Raw genomic sequence first — 19,078 nt, forward strand, 5'->3', positions numbered from 1 at the left:
CTTCTCCCGGAGTTCTCCAGGTCAAATCCAGAGAGTTCCCAGGTATGTTAATGTTAATAATCCATTGCATTGAATGTCCCACATGGATCAGCAGGGTGCAGGAATGGAAACCAAGCATAGATCTCCCTGCATCCCACTAGACTGCCAGGTGAACAGGTTACATGTGGTGTAGAGAACATGTAACACGTGTGACTTGGACTGGAGCACAGCTTTGTTACCCTTACAGTTCTGTGATGTCACTGCATATCTTTTCTTATTAAAACAATGTTGTAAAGAATTGTATAAATATAAAGGGATTATTCATTCCTCTGCATTCATGGTGCCCAGGTAGCTGAACACACCTCACAGCAAAAGGCTATAATACACAAGAACACATCTTGGTATACAATGCCATTGACAGAAAAGAAGGTATGGCCAAAGTGATTTTACTGCAGGAAATCCAGCACTGGGGAGTAATAATCACTCATTTTATATATTACTCACCCCAAAAGGTGGCTCATATGTGCTATGGTTCCATAGACCTTCCTTTGCATCATCATTTTGATTAAGTATGCATCATATCTTTTCAGTTGCTTGTGACAAGTATGATTAGATTTTATTAAAAAAAATTATGGTAATGAATCCTAAATTTGTGATTTTCATGAAATGTGAGGAACTACACATCCAGCAAATATATAATAGGGCTCCATATTGTAATTATTTTTCAAAATCCTAACATCTTAGAATACACACTGATTCCTGTTATGGCTGAACAACACAGTCTGTCTCACACCTTTTTTTCCCAAGTACTGAGTAAAATTTCATCCTAAACTTGCTTGCTTCTCGTCTCGAGTAGATCAGACTGTCCTGGGTTTAGATGAAGTGAGATTGGTGATAATCAAGTGAATAGCAGAGAGTAAGAATGTTATTTTCTCCCAGACAACATTATTGAAAATGATTTTTCTGAAAAATTGCTCCTTAAATATCCTGCACACGAAAGGGAGCAAGGTATGGGAATGAATTCTATTATCTGTGGTTGAATGTCCTGAGGACTGTAATATGAATACTGAGTAGCATGTCCCTTTTTTAGGGTACATTTCCTTTGAAATTTCTGTACCCTGTTAATTGTTACCAAAAGTATTCCCAGAAGCAAGTTTATTTTGGTTTATTTGCCATTAGATGTGTTTACCATTGTCATAAGATCAGTCAATTAACTTCATTCATTAAAATGGCCACCAGCCAATCCATTTAACGTCTGTCACTTCTCCAACTTTTTTGGTTATGTATAAATAAACCTCTGTAGCAGTGTTTAAAAATTGACTTCTTAAGACGAGCCCCCTGCTGGCGACCAATGCTCATACGGACCTTTTAAATTCTTGCGCCAAAGCCATTGGTCTTCCCAGGCCAAGTTGGTCCGAGGTGTAAATTGCCCTGCCCTTTGCCAGGGGGACTATAATCCCTGCTCCTCCCAGGCCACGTTGCTCAGAGCAGTTGTCTCAAACTCAGACCCCTGCTATACTACGGAAGACTTAAGAAAGGCTAGAGGCAGTGACTTGTATGGGGGGAAAGAACCAGGGAGATTAGTTAGGAGATAGAGATTTTGTCTTAACTAATAGGCAAGCCTAGTATATATATGAACACAAAGAAAAGAAGATTCTTCACGATGTGCATCTTCTTGTTTTTTGGTTTCAACAACAAAAACGCAACAATCGTGTTCATTTTCATGTTCTCCCGAATACAAATGCACAATTCTACTGTCAACCACTTTTAGCAGTGATTGCTGTCTTTCACTGCAACCCTGAGGATAAGAGAGTCAAAGAAGAAAGCTTAAGTACATTTGTATTTTTTAGCTGGATTTATCTAATACAATATTAACCACACCATGTACAAAAAATGACAAACCATAGTATATGATATTTCGGAAATCAGGATGAATGCCTAAAATAAACTACTCTATATGGACCAATGTATTGGGACATCTGACCATTTCCCCAAGAGAGACTTTTAGGACATTGCTTTCTAAATAGACATTAATATGTAGTTGGTCCCCCTTTGCAGCTATAACAGCTTCCACTCTTCTGGGAAGGCTTTCCACAAGATTTGGTAGTTTGTGCCCATTCATCCAGTGAGGTCAGGCACTGATGTTGGAGGAGAAGGCTAGGCTCGCAATCTCCTTTCCAGTTCATCCCATAGGTGTTCCATAGGGTTGAGGTCAGATCTCTCTGTGGTCCAGTCAAGTTCTTTCACACCAAACTCTTCCAGCCATGTCTTTACGGACTTGGCTTTGTGCACTGGGGCACAGTCACGCTGGAATAGAAAAGAGCATTCCCCAAACTGTTCCCATAAATTTGGAAGTACTGCATTGTCCAAAATGTCTTGCACATAAAATGTGTGAATAACGATCTCCATTTCACCAAAGCAAACTAGCACATCTAGTAAATAGGAAGTTTGAAGCTGAGTTGAACATCTCATTCCACTTACTTTGCTATGCACTAAAAAGGGCCCTTAGCAAATGCATTCATTTCATTGGAAATGCTTCCCAGTCAGTGATTGGATGCTTCAAGTGCAAACATTTGACAATGGAGGAGGTGGTGCGCTGCACCTCTGGAGCTGCAGCTTCTTCTAAAGATAAGGTCTATTTTTCTTCCTGATAAAGAATGGAGAGGCTTGCATGCATAATTCAATGAGGTTATTTAGAAACCTCACTGATTTCAATATGCTTTATACAAGGTCATCCAAGCTATTCTTGTGGCAGAAATTCAGTAAGATTGACCATAATAGATAAAGTACTGTATATTGAATTTCAGTGAATAAACCCCACAAAATGAAAAATCTTCTACAATGTATTAGTCCTTATTTTTTCAGGTTTACTATTTTCTGCCTTACTAGAACTGCATGTTTGTTTGTTTCTTGCAAATGGAGACCCCTTATCTTTGTCTTTGGGTCCTTGTGCATCCAGTAGGACAATTGCAGGGACCTACGTAACTGGAGACATGCTTTACATGTGCATGGGATAAGTGAGTCATGCTAGATATGTGCCCAGCTCCAGAACAACTCATTCCATTTTACAGCCACCCCATCTCTGTTGTGTAGTACTTCGACTTTACTCTTCTTTTTCTGTGTATTGCATTCTACACTAGCCCAAGTTTCTTACGGCCAAGTTGGAATTTCACGGTGTATATACAAAGACATTTTGCAGGTGTTCACTCACTTCAACTTGGGACATTGTTAATGGAAATGAGTAGGGGCTATGAAACCTATCACGAAGAATGATATGGAATTCTTTGTGGCCCATTTTTCCCAAAGCTCTTGGAATCACCTAGCGTTTTGGAAAACATTCTAGGAATATTCAACGCTGGTCATAGGCCAATTCTTGGTGTGTTGCTGGTTTAGTGTATGGCATCACACATATGCTGATGGTCAAGTGATAATATTCTGGGGACAGTGCTATAAATGTGTATGTGTAGTCCCAGTCTGTAGCCCAGCCTTACTTGCTCAATGGCAAAATGCCTCCTTTTCTGTATTTGTAAGGCAGGAAATCTGCGTGTTCACCAGTAGGATATAGAAAAGGGCTGCAGCACTGATTTATTTTTTCTTATGCAACATTTTAGATCCCGCCAGTCGTTTAAGGTGGGGCAGCCACGTTTGGGTTATAGGGTCTTTGGATAACATATTACAGCTGCAGGAGGAACTGACTGCTTATAATTAATGGTGCTTCTGGTAATAGGATTTCCCAGCCCCGAGGAACCTTTTTACATAAGATATTGGCTGGTGAGTTATGATTTATAGGACTCTGATCCCAAAGAGAATGTGGAAGAGGTTTTGTGGAATAGGGATATTTATCAGGGAAGCAGAGGAAAATGAAGAGTTAGAAAGGCAGAAACGGCAGCACGAGAGATGTATGACCAATCAAATAAAATACACGAAGATAAACAAAAATACAAGCCATGTAATCAATAGCTGGAGATTACATCTTAGGATAACTGTTTGCTTGGTGAGAATTGGTTGGGGTGGGGGTGTTATGTATGCTCATGGTATTGGCACTCAAACAGTTATTGTAAATCATGGGTCTATGTATGCCCTATAATAGACATGAATGCTAGTAGTGCTATGGTACCCCCAAGTGGACACAACCAGTATTTCTGAACGCTAGATGTTTTGAATTTTCATGCTTTATACAGACAGGTATTGGGAACCATGATTTAGAGGGGTCAGTCCATTCCCAGCAGAGATTTGAAGTCCTGAAGCTGGGATAGACTGATAGCACTGCCTCCACACACTATCATAACCACAGGGCCATGGGGCATTTTCAGGTTTCCCTCCTGCTGCAGACGTTGTATGTGCCCTGAATACACAGCAGAGAGCGCAGCACCGCAGGAAGGCTCAACCAGCATCAGCTCGTCATCTGGGGAGAATAAAATACAATAAAATAAATGGCATCAAAGGACCCGGACAAAGACAGGAGAAATGACTTGTCTAAAGGAAAGTGGTACTGTGATATAGTAATATGGATTAGGAAAAAAGGAATCATGAGGAGTAACAGTGTTACAAGGAATGTCGGGGACATGTTAGATCTAGACGCCAGAGTGTCAGACTCCAAGAGAGAAGATGCATATGAGACTATGCAAATGATGCTGAAGAGAGAAAGCAAGATTATGAGAATGGCAGAAATGTGAGGAAGCTAAGGAGTAATGAGAGTGGGGGATAGAAGGAAAGGAATAACACTTCATACTCACCAAGAAATTTCTCCACTGCTTGTATTGCTTCTCTGTCATCCACTGTTATGGAAACGAGATTGTGTTCTTTTGCACACTGCAGTGCTCTTTCGCACACTGTCTTTGCACCAAGGCACTTTGCAATGCTAAAGAAGAAACATACATACATGCATGAGAGGTGATCCTTTAAAAAAAGAAAAAGTATATATTTTACTTGGTGGTGGAGGTGGGCAAATAGGGCCAGTTAATGATACAGTTTCTGTTATGTTGTTGTTCAGCAGTCAGGATTAGACAGAATAATTCCTTATTGGACATACGTGAATGAGACAGCCTCTCACCTGATGGCATGCAGTTTATGGTTTCCAAATTAATTGGACAGTCTCTCATCTAGTAATGTGAGAATCTCAGACTTTACAGGAGGTGTGAGACAGAGTAAAGACTATTTAGTTGCAGGGGCGCTGTGACAAATTGTTAAAAACATAAGAGTTGTTTCTTGTGGTGTGAGCTATGTGGCAGACAGGTACTTCTATACTTTATACTGGCTGCAGGGATGGAATTCACAGCCTGTAACTCGTCACTCCTTTTTAAATTATGGTTCCTATAATTGTTGGTCAATCTTTTTTTGTACATCCATGTACAGGTGGTCTTGATAGGTTTCATGTGCTAATAATTATGTATGGTAGGTGAAGGTTATTGGTCAAGTGCCCTTTTATAGTATGGTAGAGTCTAAGTTTCTCTGGATCCTTATTTCTTGCAATGGTGATCCAATAGGCAGGAGCAGGATCATCAATCTCAATATCCCTTGTGGCCAAACATAAGAAGCATGCGAGAATCTTTTCAATTCAAACCACCCAATTCCTCTGGCAGTGTTGCTGGCATAGGATGCTTGATGATGATGGGAGCCGTGTTTCAGGAATAGCTGAATTAATCCAGTAGTGTCCAGATTATGACTCCGTAGAGCCCGAAGCAAAGAATCAAATATTAGTTTCTCGTACTTGCATCCTTATGTTTTAGCCAAGATCCTTATGTTTTATCCTGCGGTTGGTCGCAGCCGATCTGTATGGCTTTAAATTACGTGTTGTGGCCAATGACATGTAGAAGTCACCTAGGTTGCTTTGGGATTTATCCCCTGCTTTTGTAAAAATAACACACACAGAAGTGGGCAACAGAAAACCAAATATTGCAGATGTTGTAGCTCATGCAGGTCAGACTGACTTTAAAGAAGGTGAAACTCCAGGGCAGTAGTAACTTTTAGCCTCAAGGTATGAAAAGAGCAGACTGTTAAGAAAATATCGTTGGTGAATGTATTTATAAAAATATTATGTCTTACCTGGTGATATCTGGGAGTGTGACAGCTTTGCCAATCTGGATGGCTGCGTTTAAACAGTGAGCTCCCAGTGTCTCCATGGCAATGATGGGCACATCAGGCCAGCCCACTTCAACCATCCCTGCAGCTACCCCAGCTAGGAGACCTCCACCACCAACTGCCACCACTAAAGCACCAGGTTTCTGACAACCCATAGACGCCTTCAACTCATGTATAATAGTTGAGTGACCTTCCCTAAAGAGAAAACAAAACCATGTGTAATCATTAATGGCCCATATGTACAACCAGGGGAGGGCTGGCAGCCTAAGGCCTGGGGGACAAGTCTAGTCAAGTGGCCCATTGCGCCACCGCCATCCATGCCCATCTTTTCCTGATTTTCTAACGCATATTGATGTAATGTGATGGGACTGGGAGTAAAATAATTAATGTTTAATACAAAAATTAGCTGTAACAAAAAAAAATGAAAATATGGAAAAACTGGACCCTAGCATTTCCTAGGGCCCCTGCCACACTGACCATTGATTAGGGGAAGACTGTGAGAGTCAGTACAGTCTTCCCTCCTCCTGACCCTACTGTGACATTGAGAGGTCCTCTACCCTGTAATCATCCCGAAAATCCCTTTGTCCCTCATTCACTAAGACACACCTCTCTTTTACTTACTCCCTTTAGTTCCGGTATAGATCAAATAAACAACACATGTAAACAGCACGTGCATGTATAGATCAACTGAATAAGAAATACAAACCCTGTATTTGCAGGTATACATAAATAATGCATATCATAGCAGATACAGATCAACAGAATAACACACAAACTCAGCTTTGCAGGTACAAATCAACTGGAAATCACATAACTAAGCATTAAAGGTATAGATAAAACCCCCTAAATTACAGGCATAGATCACAGGATGCACACCCCAAAGCCAGCCCTGGTGTCCAAACTTCCCACATAGAACACGACCGGCGCCAAGATAACATTAACAAATTAATGCCCAGCATGAGCCAATTTTGTCCCCAAACAGCCCGCCCTGACACCAGTACAGGCAACACCGCCACCCAAACACACACACCAGGACAGGCTCTGCCACACAGACACAGGCTCTGCCACACAGATACCAGGACAGGCTCTGCCACACCGACAGCCAAACACACAGACACCAGGACAGGCTCTGCCACATCAACACCCACACACACACACACCTGGACAGGCTCTGCCACACCGACACACAAACACACACACACACACACACACCAGGAGAGGCTCTGCCACACAGACAGCCAAACACACAGACACCAGGACAGGCTCTGCCACACCGATATCCAAACACACACACACACACCAGGACAGGCTCTGCCACACCTACACCCAAACACACACACCAGGACAGGCTCTGCCACACTGACACCCACATCCAAAATGCTTTCCACACTGGTTTGCTGTTTGTTTGTTCTTCCCCCTTGTGTATTGTTGCCAGACCTCTTTTGTTTTAATGTATTTCCCCCACACCCTTGTGCATTGCTTAATGATTTTCAAGCTGCCAGCATGTCTTACCGCCGCATATAAGGTAGGCTAGATGGGGAAGGGACCAGGGAGATTAGTAGACGAAAACGATCACAAAGATCTTCGTGGTGTGTGTCTTCGTTTTACCGCCGCTGTCTTCTCTTCTTCGTGTCTTCGGAACGAACATGAAAACGCACTCTTCATGTTCGTTTTCATGTTTGCCCGAAGACGAATGCACAAGTCTACTGCATACTCACCAGATGACTGGATGGTTGAATGGAGAAACATACACTGAGCCTGGAGCCTCAGCTAAATGGTGAGCGAGAGCATCAGCCTCATCCCAAACCTGAAGGAGAAGAGATAAGATGTTTTAGTAGTACAGTAGTGATGTACTATGCTGTGTTAGAATTTAATATGTCTTACCATTAATAGGGTTAAGATGCCTCTCCACACATTAATTTCACAATACATTAAGCAAATAAATATGCCATTTTATTCTTTCATCTAAAGGTTTATTCCCATACAATCAACAAAACTTTAATAATGTTTCTATAGCATAGTTGCGGCTAATCTTTAGCACCCCAACTATTGTAAACTAAAGGCCTCATGTTACGCAGGTTCATGATGGTCTGCTAGCTACTACTACCATGGTCATTTCATTTTTCTTAATAATTTGCTCCCCACCAGGAAACCCCTCTCCTGAGCCAACAAAGTTAGGCAATAGGGCTGAGTTAGGGAGGATTTTTGCCAGCCCCCCCCTTAAAAAATCCTGCAGATGCCCATGTTCATTCAGTGGCTAGTGATTTTGTGAACATGGCAGGTACAGCCCCTGCCATGCATCTTTGTCAACTATGTGAAAAAAGGCTTAGCAATATTCAGGGCTCAATGGGAAACATCAAGCGTAATTGCATCAATTGCGTGTTCATACTTATGTACGTTTTGTTTTAAGACACCGAAAACAAGGGATTGTTCATAAAAGATGAAAAATATTTATAAATCATTTGGTTGTTATTTGCTGCTGGATGTGGCCATTGAACAAGCTAATTCAAATGTATGATCGGTAAGAAGATATTACACTTCTGTATGCCAGACATACAGATCCTGATCCACTCAGAGCAGAATAATGTTTCCTTGACTTGAGCGTGACGTTAGTTTATTTCAATTACATTATATGTACACTTTTCATCATTGTAGCAAGAGTTGTTGAATACATACATAAACCATCTCCAAAGCTTGTGTTATTAACAAAATAGACTTTGAATAACATTATATGCCTTTTCTTACTATGCAATGCTTATTTTATATAGGCTTGTTTTGAATTGCTTCTTCCTTCAAATCAATGTAATATATTATGTTTCTGTAATCTCATCACATGTATTGTTTTATCTATTGTTCATGGTTGCTATGGCTGCATGTAACATAAAGAGCCCAATGCTTTCTTAGGTCTTTAAATGTGCCAATTCATATATTTTTTCATATTCACACTCAATTACCCACTGGCTATTATTTCCATTTAATGTATTATATTCAATATTAACAATAACTTTTATAAAATAGCTATGGTTAAGAAAAAACAACTGTGGGAAAGATTACATATCTTGTGTGTATATGTATATATATATATATATATAGAGAGAGATATATATATATATATATATATATATATCTATATATATATATAGATATATATATATATGGCTCCTCCATAGGAGCACATGCGCATGTGAACCCCCAAGCGCAGAAGGAACTGAATTCAGATTAAAATGGATTTTTTATGAATTTAGCAATTTTTTTTCCCTTTTGTGCTTTGAGGTTCACGTGCTATGAAGCCTTCTGTCCCCTGATATAGCCTGCCTATGACTATTGCACGTGAGATAGAAGAAAGACCCTATTTGGCTCAATTGCTGCCGCGCTTGCTAAAGTGCCAGCTGAGCCGCCCATTTGAGGAGCTGAGGAGCTCCCAGCCGTCAGCTCCCAGCCAACGGCTGGTCTACGCATTGTGTATTTGCATAGAAAATATACATTGTTCACCGTTACTGATGTGTGTTGGAGGGGTTTAGTGACAAGATTACAATTCTAACTAGACTTGTGCATTCATATTCAGGCGAACATGAAAACGAACACGAAGGGTTCAATAGAGTCGCTCGCACGGACCTTTAACTCCTGTCCCCCCCAGGCCAAGTTTCGCCGTCAGGAGTTAAAGGTCAGTGACTTCATTGGTCACTCGTACGGACCTTTAACTCCTGAAGCAGGTGTCTCCTCAGGCGGAGTTTCGTCGTCAAGAGTTAAAGGTCTGTACGAGCAACTCTATTGGTCGCAGGCAGGGAGCTCCTTCATTCGTTGATGCCAGAGGAGCTCCCTGCCGGCAACCAATAGAGTTGCTCGAACAGACCTTCATTCCTGGAACCTCCCCAGGCCAAGTTCCGCCATCAGGAGTGAAAGGTCTGTACAAGCTACTCTATAGGTCCCTTGTATGGACCTTTAAATCCTGGAGCGGGGAGACCACCCAGGCGGGGTTTCGCCATCAGGGATGAAAGCAGCTGGAACACAGTGAGGAACTTTAACTCCTGGAGCTGGGAGACCAGTATGTCTTTATTTTTTTTCATTTCTTGATATCACTCGCAAAATTGAATTGCCCTGCACGCAGCCTTAGTCTATCTTCAGGGCAGTTTGCATCCAATGTGAGTTGCCACGCTACTACTGAGGGGTCATGTGACACAGATTACATAATCCCACTGAACTTCGCCTCAATTACAAAATTGGATCAGTAATCGGTTTGCAAGACATAAAGAGGTAAGGTACGTAATTTGGCATATTGAAATGTTCCAAGTTACCACATCTCATCTGTTAATTTTGTGAATAAACTTGATAACAAAAATCAGATCCAGAGTGTTCTGCTCATTCCACCTGAAGTCCTACCACCTTGTTGGACTACAGGACCTGTATCCTCATAAAAAATTCCAATTAAAGGCAACTGTCCAGAATGAGGGTGCATACAATATTATAATGTGGAGTGGTGAAAATGTACTTCAGAAAGCTTTCCGCTAAAACACAACATTCAATGTGACAATGAAGGGCATCTAATTAAGTGTTTAGACCCTGACCCTCAAGTGATCACTATTCACAAACTGCAACTTATCAAGTGATTGAACTTGGCTATGACCTGCACAAGTAACCACACCACTAAATTTCAAAACAATTGAAATTGTACATTCCATATCTAAACATACAAATGTGAACGCATATGAACAGGTAACCATTTTAGACCCCTTTTTTGTGTTTTATGGGAAAGTCGCTGAAGCACAGGTTAGTTTTATGGGGTGGGAGAGACAAAATCAATATGTATGGAAGACCCATGAAGCTGAGCTGGTGTAGCGCTAAAGTGCTACTTTTCTATTGTGCAGTTCACGTTGCTATGTAAAAGTTTAGCCTTAACCTCTAAACTGTTTGGTACTGATGGCATGGTGAATAAAAGACTACAAATATTGCGGCACAGCAGTCAGTGGAAAAAAAATGGGACACTTGTAGGTTTTATTATTATTTGAAGTTGTCTCACCAGCACCTCCAACCTTCAAGTTAAATTAACATTTTACAGAATAAGTGGGTTTTTTTGCAACATAAAATAAAAATCCTTAAGTAAACCCCATATTTATTTTCTAAAGCTCTGGCAGTAACAAAATGAATACTGAATTGTTCAACTGAAATTTGCATGCACCAGGTGGTTGTGAAAAAACTAAGAGCGAGGAACAATTATTATTTTTGGCTATTCATGTATTAGATATTAGACGCATGACCATCATAATTACCTTTCCTTTCATTACAACATCTGCCCCCAGATTCTTCAGCTTTTGCACAATGTCTTGACCTGTGCTTTCTGGCACTACTATGGTGGCCGGTAATCCAAGCTTATTACATGCATAGGCCGCTGCCAGACCAGCATTACCTCCTATGTGTGAGAGAGAAGAAGTGTGTGTTAAAGATTAATAATTGAAGAGTACCACAGACAGACTAAAAATTAGAGGGGGGGGTTAAAGGATTCCGGTCTAATGTGAGATTTTGGAGACAAACTAATGTATAAAAAAACATACATGTACATAAATGAATGATAAAACAAATAGTAAAGGTGGTCTATCATAAAAGATAGCATGTGTACTTTTAAATATGATAGACTTACAAAAATCCCATGCCAATAAGTTCCATCTATATAGCAAGATAACCAACTTACAAATATATAGCTAATAAGAAAGCCAGGGAAAACATTATAGCAAATGTGTGTATGCCCCTGCTACCATATAACCAAAACGTATTGGGACATTTGACCATTAGACCAACAGGGACGTTTATTGCATTGCATTCTAAATACAGAGAGATTAATATGTAGTTGGTCCCCCCTTTGTAGCTATAACAGCTTCCACTCTTCTGGGAAGGCTTTTCACAAGATTTTGGAGTGTTTCTGTGGGAATTTCTGCCCATTCATCCAGTAGAGCATTTGTGAGGTCAGGCACTAATGCTGGATGAGAAGGCCTGGCTTTCAATCTCCGATCCAATTCATCCTAAAGGTGTCCGATGGGGTTGAGGTCAGGGCTCTGTGTGGGCCAGGCAAGTCTTTCCACCCCAAACTCATCCAACCATGTCTTTACGGACCTTGCTTTGTGCACTGGGGCACAGTGATGCTGGAATACAACAGGGTTTTCCCCAAACTGTTCCCACAAAGTTGGAAGCATAGCTTTGACCAAAATGTTGTGGTATGCTGAAGCATAATGATTTACCTTCACTGGAAGTAAGGGGCCAAGGCCAACCTCTGAAAAACAGACTCATACCATTATCCCTCCTCCACCAAACTTTACAGTTGGCACAATGTAGTCAGGTAGATAACGTTTTCCTGGCATCCGCCAAACCCACACTCGCCCATCAGACTGCCAAACAGAGAGAAGCGTGATTCATCACTCCACAGCACACGTTTCCACTGCTCCAGAGTCCAGAGCCGGTGTGCGTTACACCACCCGATCCGATGCTTGGCATTGCACTTGGTGATGTGAGGCTTACATGCGGATGCTCGGCCATGGAAACCCATTCCATAAACCTCTGTTTATTGTTTTATTTAAAACTCCGTTTTAAGTTTTTTGTGCTGCTATTAATTCAATGGAAGATTGGAAGTGTTGGGATGACATTTCACGAACTAACTTATTGAAAAGGTGGCATCCTATCACAGTACCACGCTTGAATTCAATAAGCTCTTCAGAACAATCCATTTTTTTTCACAAATGTTTGTAAATGCAGACTGCATTGTTTACACCTGCGGCAATGGATCTGACTGAAACACCTGAATTCAATAATTAAGAGGTATGTCCCAATACTTCTGTCCATATTGTGTAAGTAGAATCACAAAAAAAACATACAAGTAAGGCTGTCAGACAAGCTTCATGTGTGGATGCAACAAAACATAACATTCATAAAGTTATATATAGAACAGCCTTTAGGTGAAATGACCTTGCCCTGCGCACATTTGTGACATAATGTAAGACATTGTGGTTGCTTCTTTATAACATAGAAATGATAATAATAATTTACCTGAAGAGCAGACAAACCTTGTATATCCCATCTTGGATAACTAGAAAAGACGGGAAGCATTATAAACTTTGCTAAAACACATACACATATAAAAATGTTTATATATAGTTGTACATTGTACAGCGCTAATATGATGGTGCTATACAAAACAATAAATGATACATGTATATACATATATATATATATATGTATATACATATATACACACACACACACACAGAGTGCATACAGTATATACAGTGCTACATTAGCTTCTAGAGTAACATATAGAATGTGATTCAGACATAGCATTCACTTTTGAAAGATGCCGTTTCTCCCAAGGTAGAAGGAGCCCCTGCCTCTGAAGAAACCGCATTAACTGCCACAAAACACATGAGGCGTTTTTATGTCTTTACCAACCCATTAAACAGCATTGATAATTTGCCCATTTAAGTAGAGGTGAGATTTGTGAATAGCCGCAATTCTTTTCTGTCATACTAAAGGCTAAAGACGAAGGGGGGGAGGTGTTCTTTGTAGACAGTAGTACACTATTTACCCTACAATAGGTGCTATTACCCTGAAAATTGTGACCTAGAAACACTAACACTTGATCACTCTGCCTTGCTATGGTTACAATGTATGTTAAGCAATATCATGCTTTTCTTTTTTTATTATTAAACAGGAACCAGATGTGCAAAGGCTGCCACCTAGTGATGGATTCAGGAATGACATTAAGCCCCTTGTGTATTTTATTTAGGGGGGGGGTTGTATATACTATTTTCATTTTATTTTATTATTAATAAAAAAAAGTTACTTTATAGACACGAGACAATCTTGCTGTGCCATTGTTTAAATTGTTATGGTTATCTCACTGTTTCCTACAGGGTAGTGAAAACTTAACGTCTGTCTTTATTCAGAAGAAGCTATGAAGTCATTATTTTTTGTTGAAATCAGACATAATTCTAAAAGAGGTGACTTCACCAGAGTCCATAAATTGCAATTTATTTATAAGTTAAGTTTGCATAGAAATCGCATAGTTTCCTAAATCACATTTTTAGGAACTATGTGCATATCCCTTCCAATTAACTATTATTTCATCTCAAAAGTTGGTCCCCATCATATTTTCTCTCTCGGATAAAGTGCATCATGTGACAAGAATATCTTTCCCTGTAAGCTAGGTTTAAATTTATTTTTCTTCAACAGACCTTGTCTGCGCGAGATATTGTTCAACAAGCGGCAACATAAGCATACACAATACCAAGGGGCCCAACTCAGGGACCCAGTTGCCTCCTCCGAGGCCACAATCTTCTGGCAGGTTTTGCAGCAATCAAATCAGCTATCAATCTGCCCCCCCTCCCCCAGTTTTGTATCAGGGGGAGTACTGCCATTGGGACTGGTCCTAGTGGGCCTAGTCCAGGATACATTACTGGTCTCGTTTACATCAGGGCAGAATTTGGAATGGTGCAATACCAGCCGGGTAGTCCAGGAATAAAACCTCCTAAATACACTTTCTAGACAACAGTCTCTATGCACATTACATCTGCTGCCACTTTCTATCACGCAATCCTGCAGTGTTTTCCCAGCTTTATGGACTGATGTTCTCCTCTGTAAATCAGATGTAAAAGCACTGCTAATGATCACCCCAATGAGAATTGTACTGTACTTTAGTGGTAATTGCCTGACTGAATTGTGTGTCCTGCTTTCTCTTGTGTCCCAGTGTGATGGTAAGCCATATCTTTTATGAAGCAAATGTTCCTCCATTACCCATAATAATTTATGGTAACAAATTGTATTGTTTCTCATACTTAAAGGTCTAAAGGTAAATATAAACAGTTAAATATCTGGTGGCAGACTAGCAATGGCAGGTGAAGTAACTATTGCTCTGTTTTTGACTTTTGGCCACATACTTGGCGGCAGGAAGCATCTGTGGTCAGAGCCGCCATTAGAAATGCTAAGGCTCAGTATTAACTAAAGTCAGGCTGCTTTGGGGGTGGGGCTACAGGGAGCTTAGAGTATGGAGGTGGGGTTAAACTGGAGATCTCTGTTTTGGGGTGGGGTTGTATGAGAGCTCTCTGTTTGGGGGAGGGGCTACACACCTGCAGGACATTATGGCTGCCGTTATGGCAGCCAGAACCCTGCTCCGTCAACGCCTGTAGCTGGAACACAATGCTGAAGCATCTTGTGGCCGTTATAGCGGCCAAAACACTAAGCTGGAGCCAGCGCCATAAAAGCGAGCAGCCAAAATACTGTGCTGGGACATCCCCTGGCCTTTATAGCAGCTGGAACACTATGGTGGAGCATCCTCCAGCAATGACAGCAGCCAGAATACTATGCTGGGGCATCCTCTGGCAGTTATGGAAGCCATAACACTTGTGGGAGTACACCAGAGTGGGACCATGGCAGCCTGAGATAGTATTAGTTTGTTTTATATATACCAATGCATTCTGTATTAGAGAGGACAAAAGCTCCATTTTTTATGTGGCTAGATATAACATTTTTTAGATCTTCCATTAAGAGTTAATAAAAAAAAAAAAAGAAAGCGTTGACTTATTTCTGGTTCTAATAATTGTGTTCAATCGAAATTAGTGTTTGTACATACAACTAAAATGGTGCATTGCATATGGACAATCTTGTCCAGTTGTGTATACGTGTGTCTGTTTTCTAACCTTCTGACAGTAGTGGCCAATCCCTCGAATCTTGAAGGATCCCATAGGCTGGATATTTTCCAACTTCAGGAGTACTTCTGTCCCAGCAACACTAGACAACGGAATGCTCTTCGTCAATGGAGTGACAATATGAAACGGTTGGTCCTGAGCGGAATCCATCTATAGGGCACAACATATAACACATGAGTATGCAGACCAAGGGTTGTAAACCCAGGTGAATGTATCTTATGTTAGAAAAGAGGCATATTTTAGTTGCCCTAATATATTTGATTATGACACCTTTGTTGAATGCCTATCATCAACTATATGGCTTACCTTATCTAATGACAGCTCTATGGAATATTATGGTGCTATATAAAACAATAATAATAATACAGGTGTGCAAATTTGAAATATTTCTTTAATTGAATATACAAAAAACGTAACTTTGATTATTAAATAAAAATGACTTATAGGAAACAGGAATGCCCTCTATAGCAATTCTTTAGTTCATCAGCTCCAATCAGTCCACTTTAATAAGGTACAACGTTTAGTATACTCTCAAAACCAGTAAACTCTTAAAAAAATAACCACAATTACCACAATCCTATTTATCCAGTTTGTTAACGGCTTTTTGTTTTTTCCAGATATGTGTTAATTAATGATAAGATATCAAGTAACACTAATAGTGATAATTATCATTATTTTTATTCAAATGGAAGACACAACTGCTATTATCTACTTTATGTTTCGTATAATATAATTATATTAGGCAGCATTTTTGTCCAACCATATCCTGACAAAATGCTGATGTTATTTTAAAAGATACTGCCAATTTTAAGAACATAAGCCTGTAATGTTAAAGATACAATACACTTTCTACTAGGCATGGTTGATTTTCTAACGTAAAAGGTAGCTGTTGGAGAGACTGGACTGCTAACTTTTATAAAATAATCTAAAAATGTAATTTCCTTCTCTAGAAAAGCAAAAGTTCCTTTGACTCTTTAACGTTCCGTCCGCTCCTGTACACTAGAGATTAGAACATGCTTGCCATTGCCAATGAATGAACCTACATATAATACAGAGGGTTGAAGAATTACAATAAGGGTTATGCATATACCGGGGCTGCGTTTTTGTAAATGGATAGTTTGTTAGTATACTAGTATGCCACAAATAAACGATTTCACACTTGTCTTACGGAACATAAGTAAAAACCATACCTTTAGTTCCCAGGCAGGCTGCTTCTGGACGTCAGTGATTAGCATAATGTCAATGCAGGGCAGATCAAGGTCCAAAGAGTGGACCTGTAAGGGGAGGGAGTTTGTGTAACAAAGTAACCTCTTAACTGTCAGTAATAAAATACAATATCTGCCGAGGACATATATGTTATAAATGGCAATATAAAAAGAAAAAAATGCAAGTTTTATGGCGAATTAGCTGCAGAGTAGTCAAATTGCACCGTAACTGCAGTTTGAGCCAACAGAATTTTATGCCCAGTGGTTCTATAGCTTTAAATATTGTTGACGTGTCATCAAGAAGTTTTTAAAGGGGGTAATAATAATGTTCTTCAAATACAGTAATATCTGTTTTAACACACCTAGTGCTGAAGGCAAAAGACAGTTCTCTATGGTTTTTTTTAACATAACGTGCACCCCAGCCATTGTATAATATTTGTTATCTTGTAATTGTGTGTTTGTATGTGTGTTGGGGGGATTTCAGCTTGCGCACCATTTTCTTGGGGACTAAGGAGACCCCCTGCATGCATGGCCATTTCACAGTCTCAGTGCTTTCTACACTGTAATCATGAGAGGATTAGGGGATGTTCCTGGGGAGCTCTGCAGTTAAAATCAGGGGGGGGGTAGCAAGTACTTTTAGTATTTTTAAACTTAAATGGACACTCCAGGCATCATATGCATTTTCATGCCCTTTAAATTATTATGTGGTCCCTCTTCTCTTGCAAATGCACAGACAGATTATGCAGGATTATATACATTTGCCTCTTTCCCCACCTCCTATTGCCTGTGCCTGCGCGGTATACTCACCACTAGTGAATTCAGGGGGATAACAAGATCATGTGTAGAAAATTAGCCAATTTATATAATTTTGAGCACTTCAATGCCACTACATCAGGGGTGTCCAAACTGCGGCCCTCCAGCTGCTGCAGGACTACATCTCCCATAATGCTCCTTCAGCTAAGGGGCTGGCTGAGGAGCATGGGAAATGTAGTCCTGCAGCAGCTGGAGGGCCGCAGTTTGGACACCCCTGCACTACATGAAGCAGCCCAAGACCTTTGGATAGGATTGGGGCTAAAGGCTTATATGTAGTGGGAGAAGCACAATGTGCTTGGGCAACTATTTTTTTTTTTTTTAATTTCCTTGCGTGTTTAATTTTTTCTATTTTTTATTATTAATATAATTTTATTTTAGTTTCAAGTTTTAAACATTTTTTTGGTGTTTTTTTACAATTCTCTCTTGGAACTAGACGGGACTCCTTATGATTTCAAGGTGAATTTTTTTTTTATTTTTTTTATTTTATTTTTTTATATATTTCTTTAATGCATTTTTGGAGGAGGGAGAAACACAGATTCTCTCTATTTTCGCTTTGAGCCACACTGCTGATGATTCTTAAAAAATGATCGGTTCGTGCAAACCGTTTCTTAATTACCCTATTATAGGCCCACTTAAAGTGGTTGTGCAGTCTATAACTGGGTTTAGGATCCAGATCCCCCGCGGTGCTGCAGGGGACTTGGATCCTCCTTTCCGGCAGCAGCGGACGTCTGTGCGATGTAGACAACCCCTGCTGCCGGCGGCTCCGCCCACCCTCCTGCTGGCCAGCACGAAGGTCACTGAGTCGTGCTGGCCAGCTGACTCAATTCTATTTCGTATCAACGGGGACGGCTTCTTAAAATGCCACCCCTGTCAATTCGAAATAGAAGTGAGTCAGCCGGCGCCACTCAATAACTTTCGTGGGCGGCACCAGCGCTGCTCAATGACCTTTGTGGGCGGTGCCAGCCCCGTTCAGTGAGGAGGATGGGTGGAGCCGCCGGCAGCAGCAGCGGGGTTGTCTGCATCACACAGGTGTTTGACAGCGGGAATCCAAGGAAGTGCACATCGGAGTCTTCAGTCAGGTAAGTTGAAGTAACTGCGGGCATGCTTGGCAGTGGGAGGCTGGGACGAAGATACCTATGGGAGACTGGGGGCAAAGGCAAACTCTGACCCCAATTTCCTATAGGCATCTTTGTCACTAAATAGCTTCCCATAGTCCCATGCTTAGTGACAAAGATGCCTATGGGAGACTGGGGGCAAAGGCAAACTCTGTCCCCAATTTCCTATAGGCATCTTTGTCACTAAATAGCTTCCCAT

The 19,078-nt window shown here is 40.7% G+C and overlaps 1 protein-coding gene across 1 annotated transcript; it reads right to left on the reverse strand.

The window, feature by feature from the left end:
* Window positions 1–3,908: 3,908 nt before the first annotated feature.
* Window positions 3,909–17,089, reverse strand: SDSL (serine dehydratase like). The gene is made up of 8 exons (XM_053468939.1): window positions 16,937–17,089; window positions 15,738–15,896; window positions 13,093–13,132; window positions 11,328–11,467; window positions 7,779–7,867; window positions 6,025–6,255; window positions 4,716–4,840; window positions 3,909–4,384 (listed from the first exon to the last, which is right to left on the reverse strand). The coding sequence occupies exons 1-8, from the start codon at window positions 16,979–16,981 to the stop codon at window positions 4,191–4,193; spliced, it is 1,023 nt and encodes a 340-aa protein (XP_053324914.1). The 5' UTR covers window positions 16,982–17,089; the 3' UTR covers window positions 3,909–4,190.
* Between the last annotated feature and the right edge of the window lie 1,989 nt (window positions 17,090–19,078).

Source organism: Spea bombifrons, chromosome 1 (genome assembly GCF_027358695.1).
Source record: "Spea bombifrons isolate aSpeBom1 chromosome 1, aSpeBom1.2.pri, whole genome shotgun sequence".
Lineage (NCBI taxonomy): Eukaryota > Metazoa > Chordata > Amphibia > Anura > Pelobatidae > Spea > Spea bombifrons.

Bases quoted from the DNA above. Each gene is read 5' to 3' on its own strand.
- SDSL (XM_053468939.1), bottom strand. From the start codon at position 16,981: ATGCTAATCACTGACGTCCAGAAGCAGCCTGCCTGGGAACTAAAG. The intron at 13,133-15,737 runs GTTAGAAAACAG...CGTCTTTTCTAG, and splicing joins TTGGCCACTACTGTCAGAAG to TTATCCAAGATGGGATATAC. The intron at 4,841-6,024 runs GTAAGACATAAT...TTTCTTCTTTAG, and splicing joins ACACTCCCAGATATCACCAG to CATTGCAAAGTGCCTTGGTG.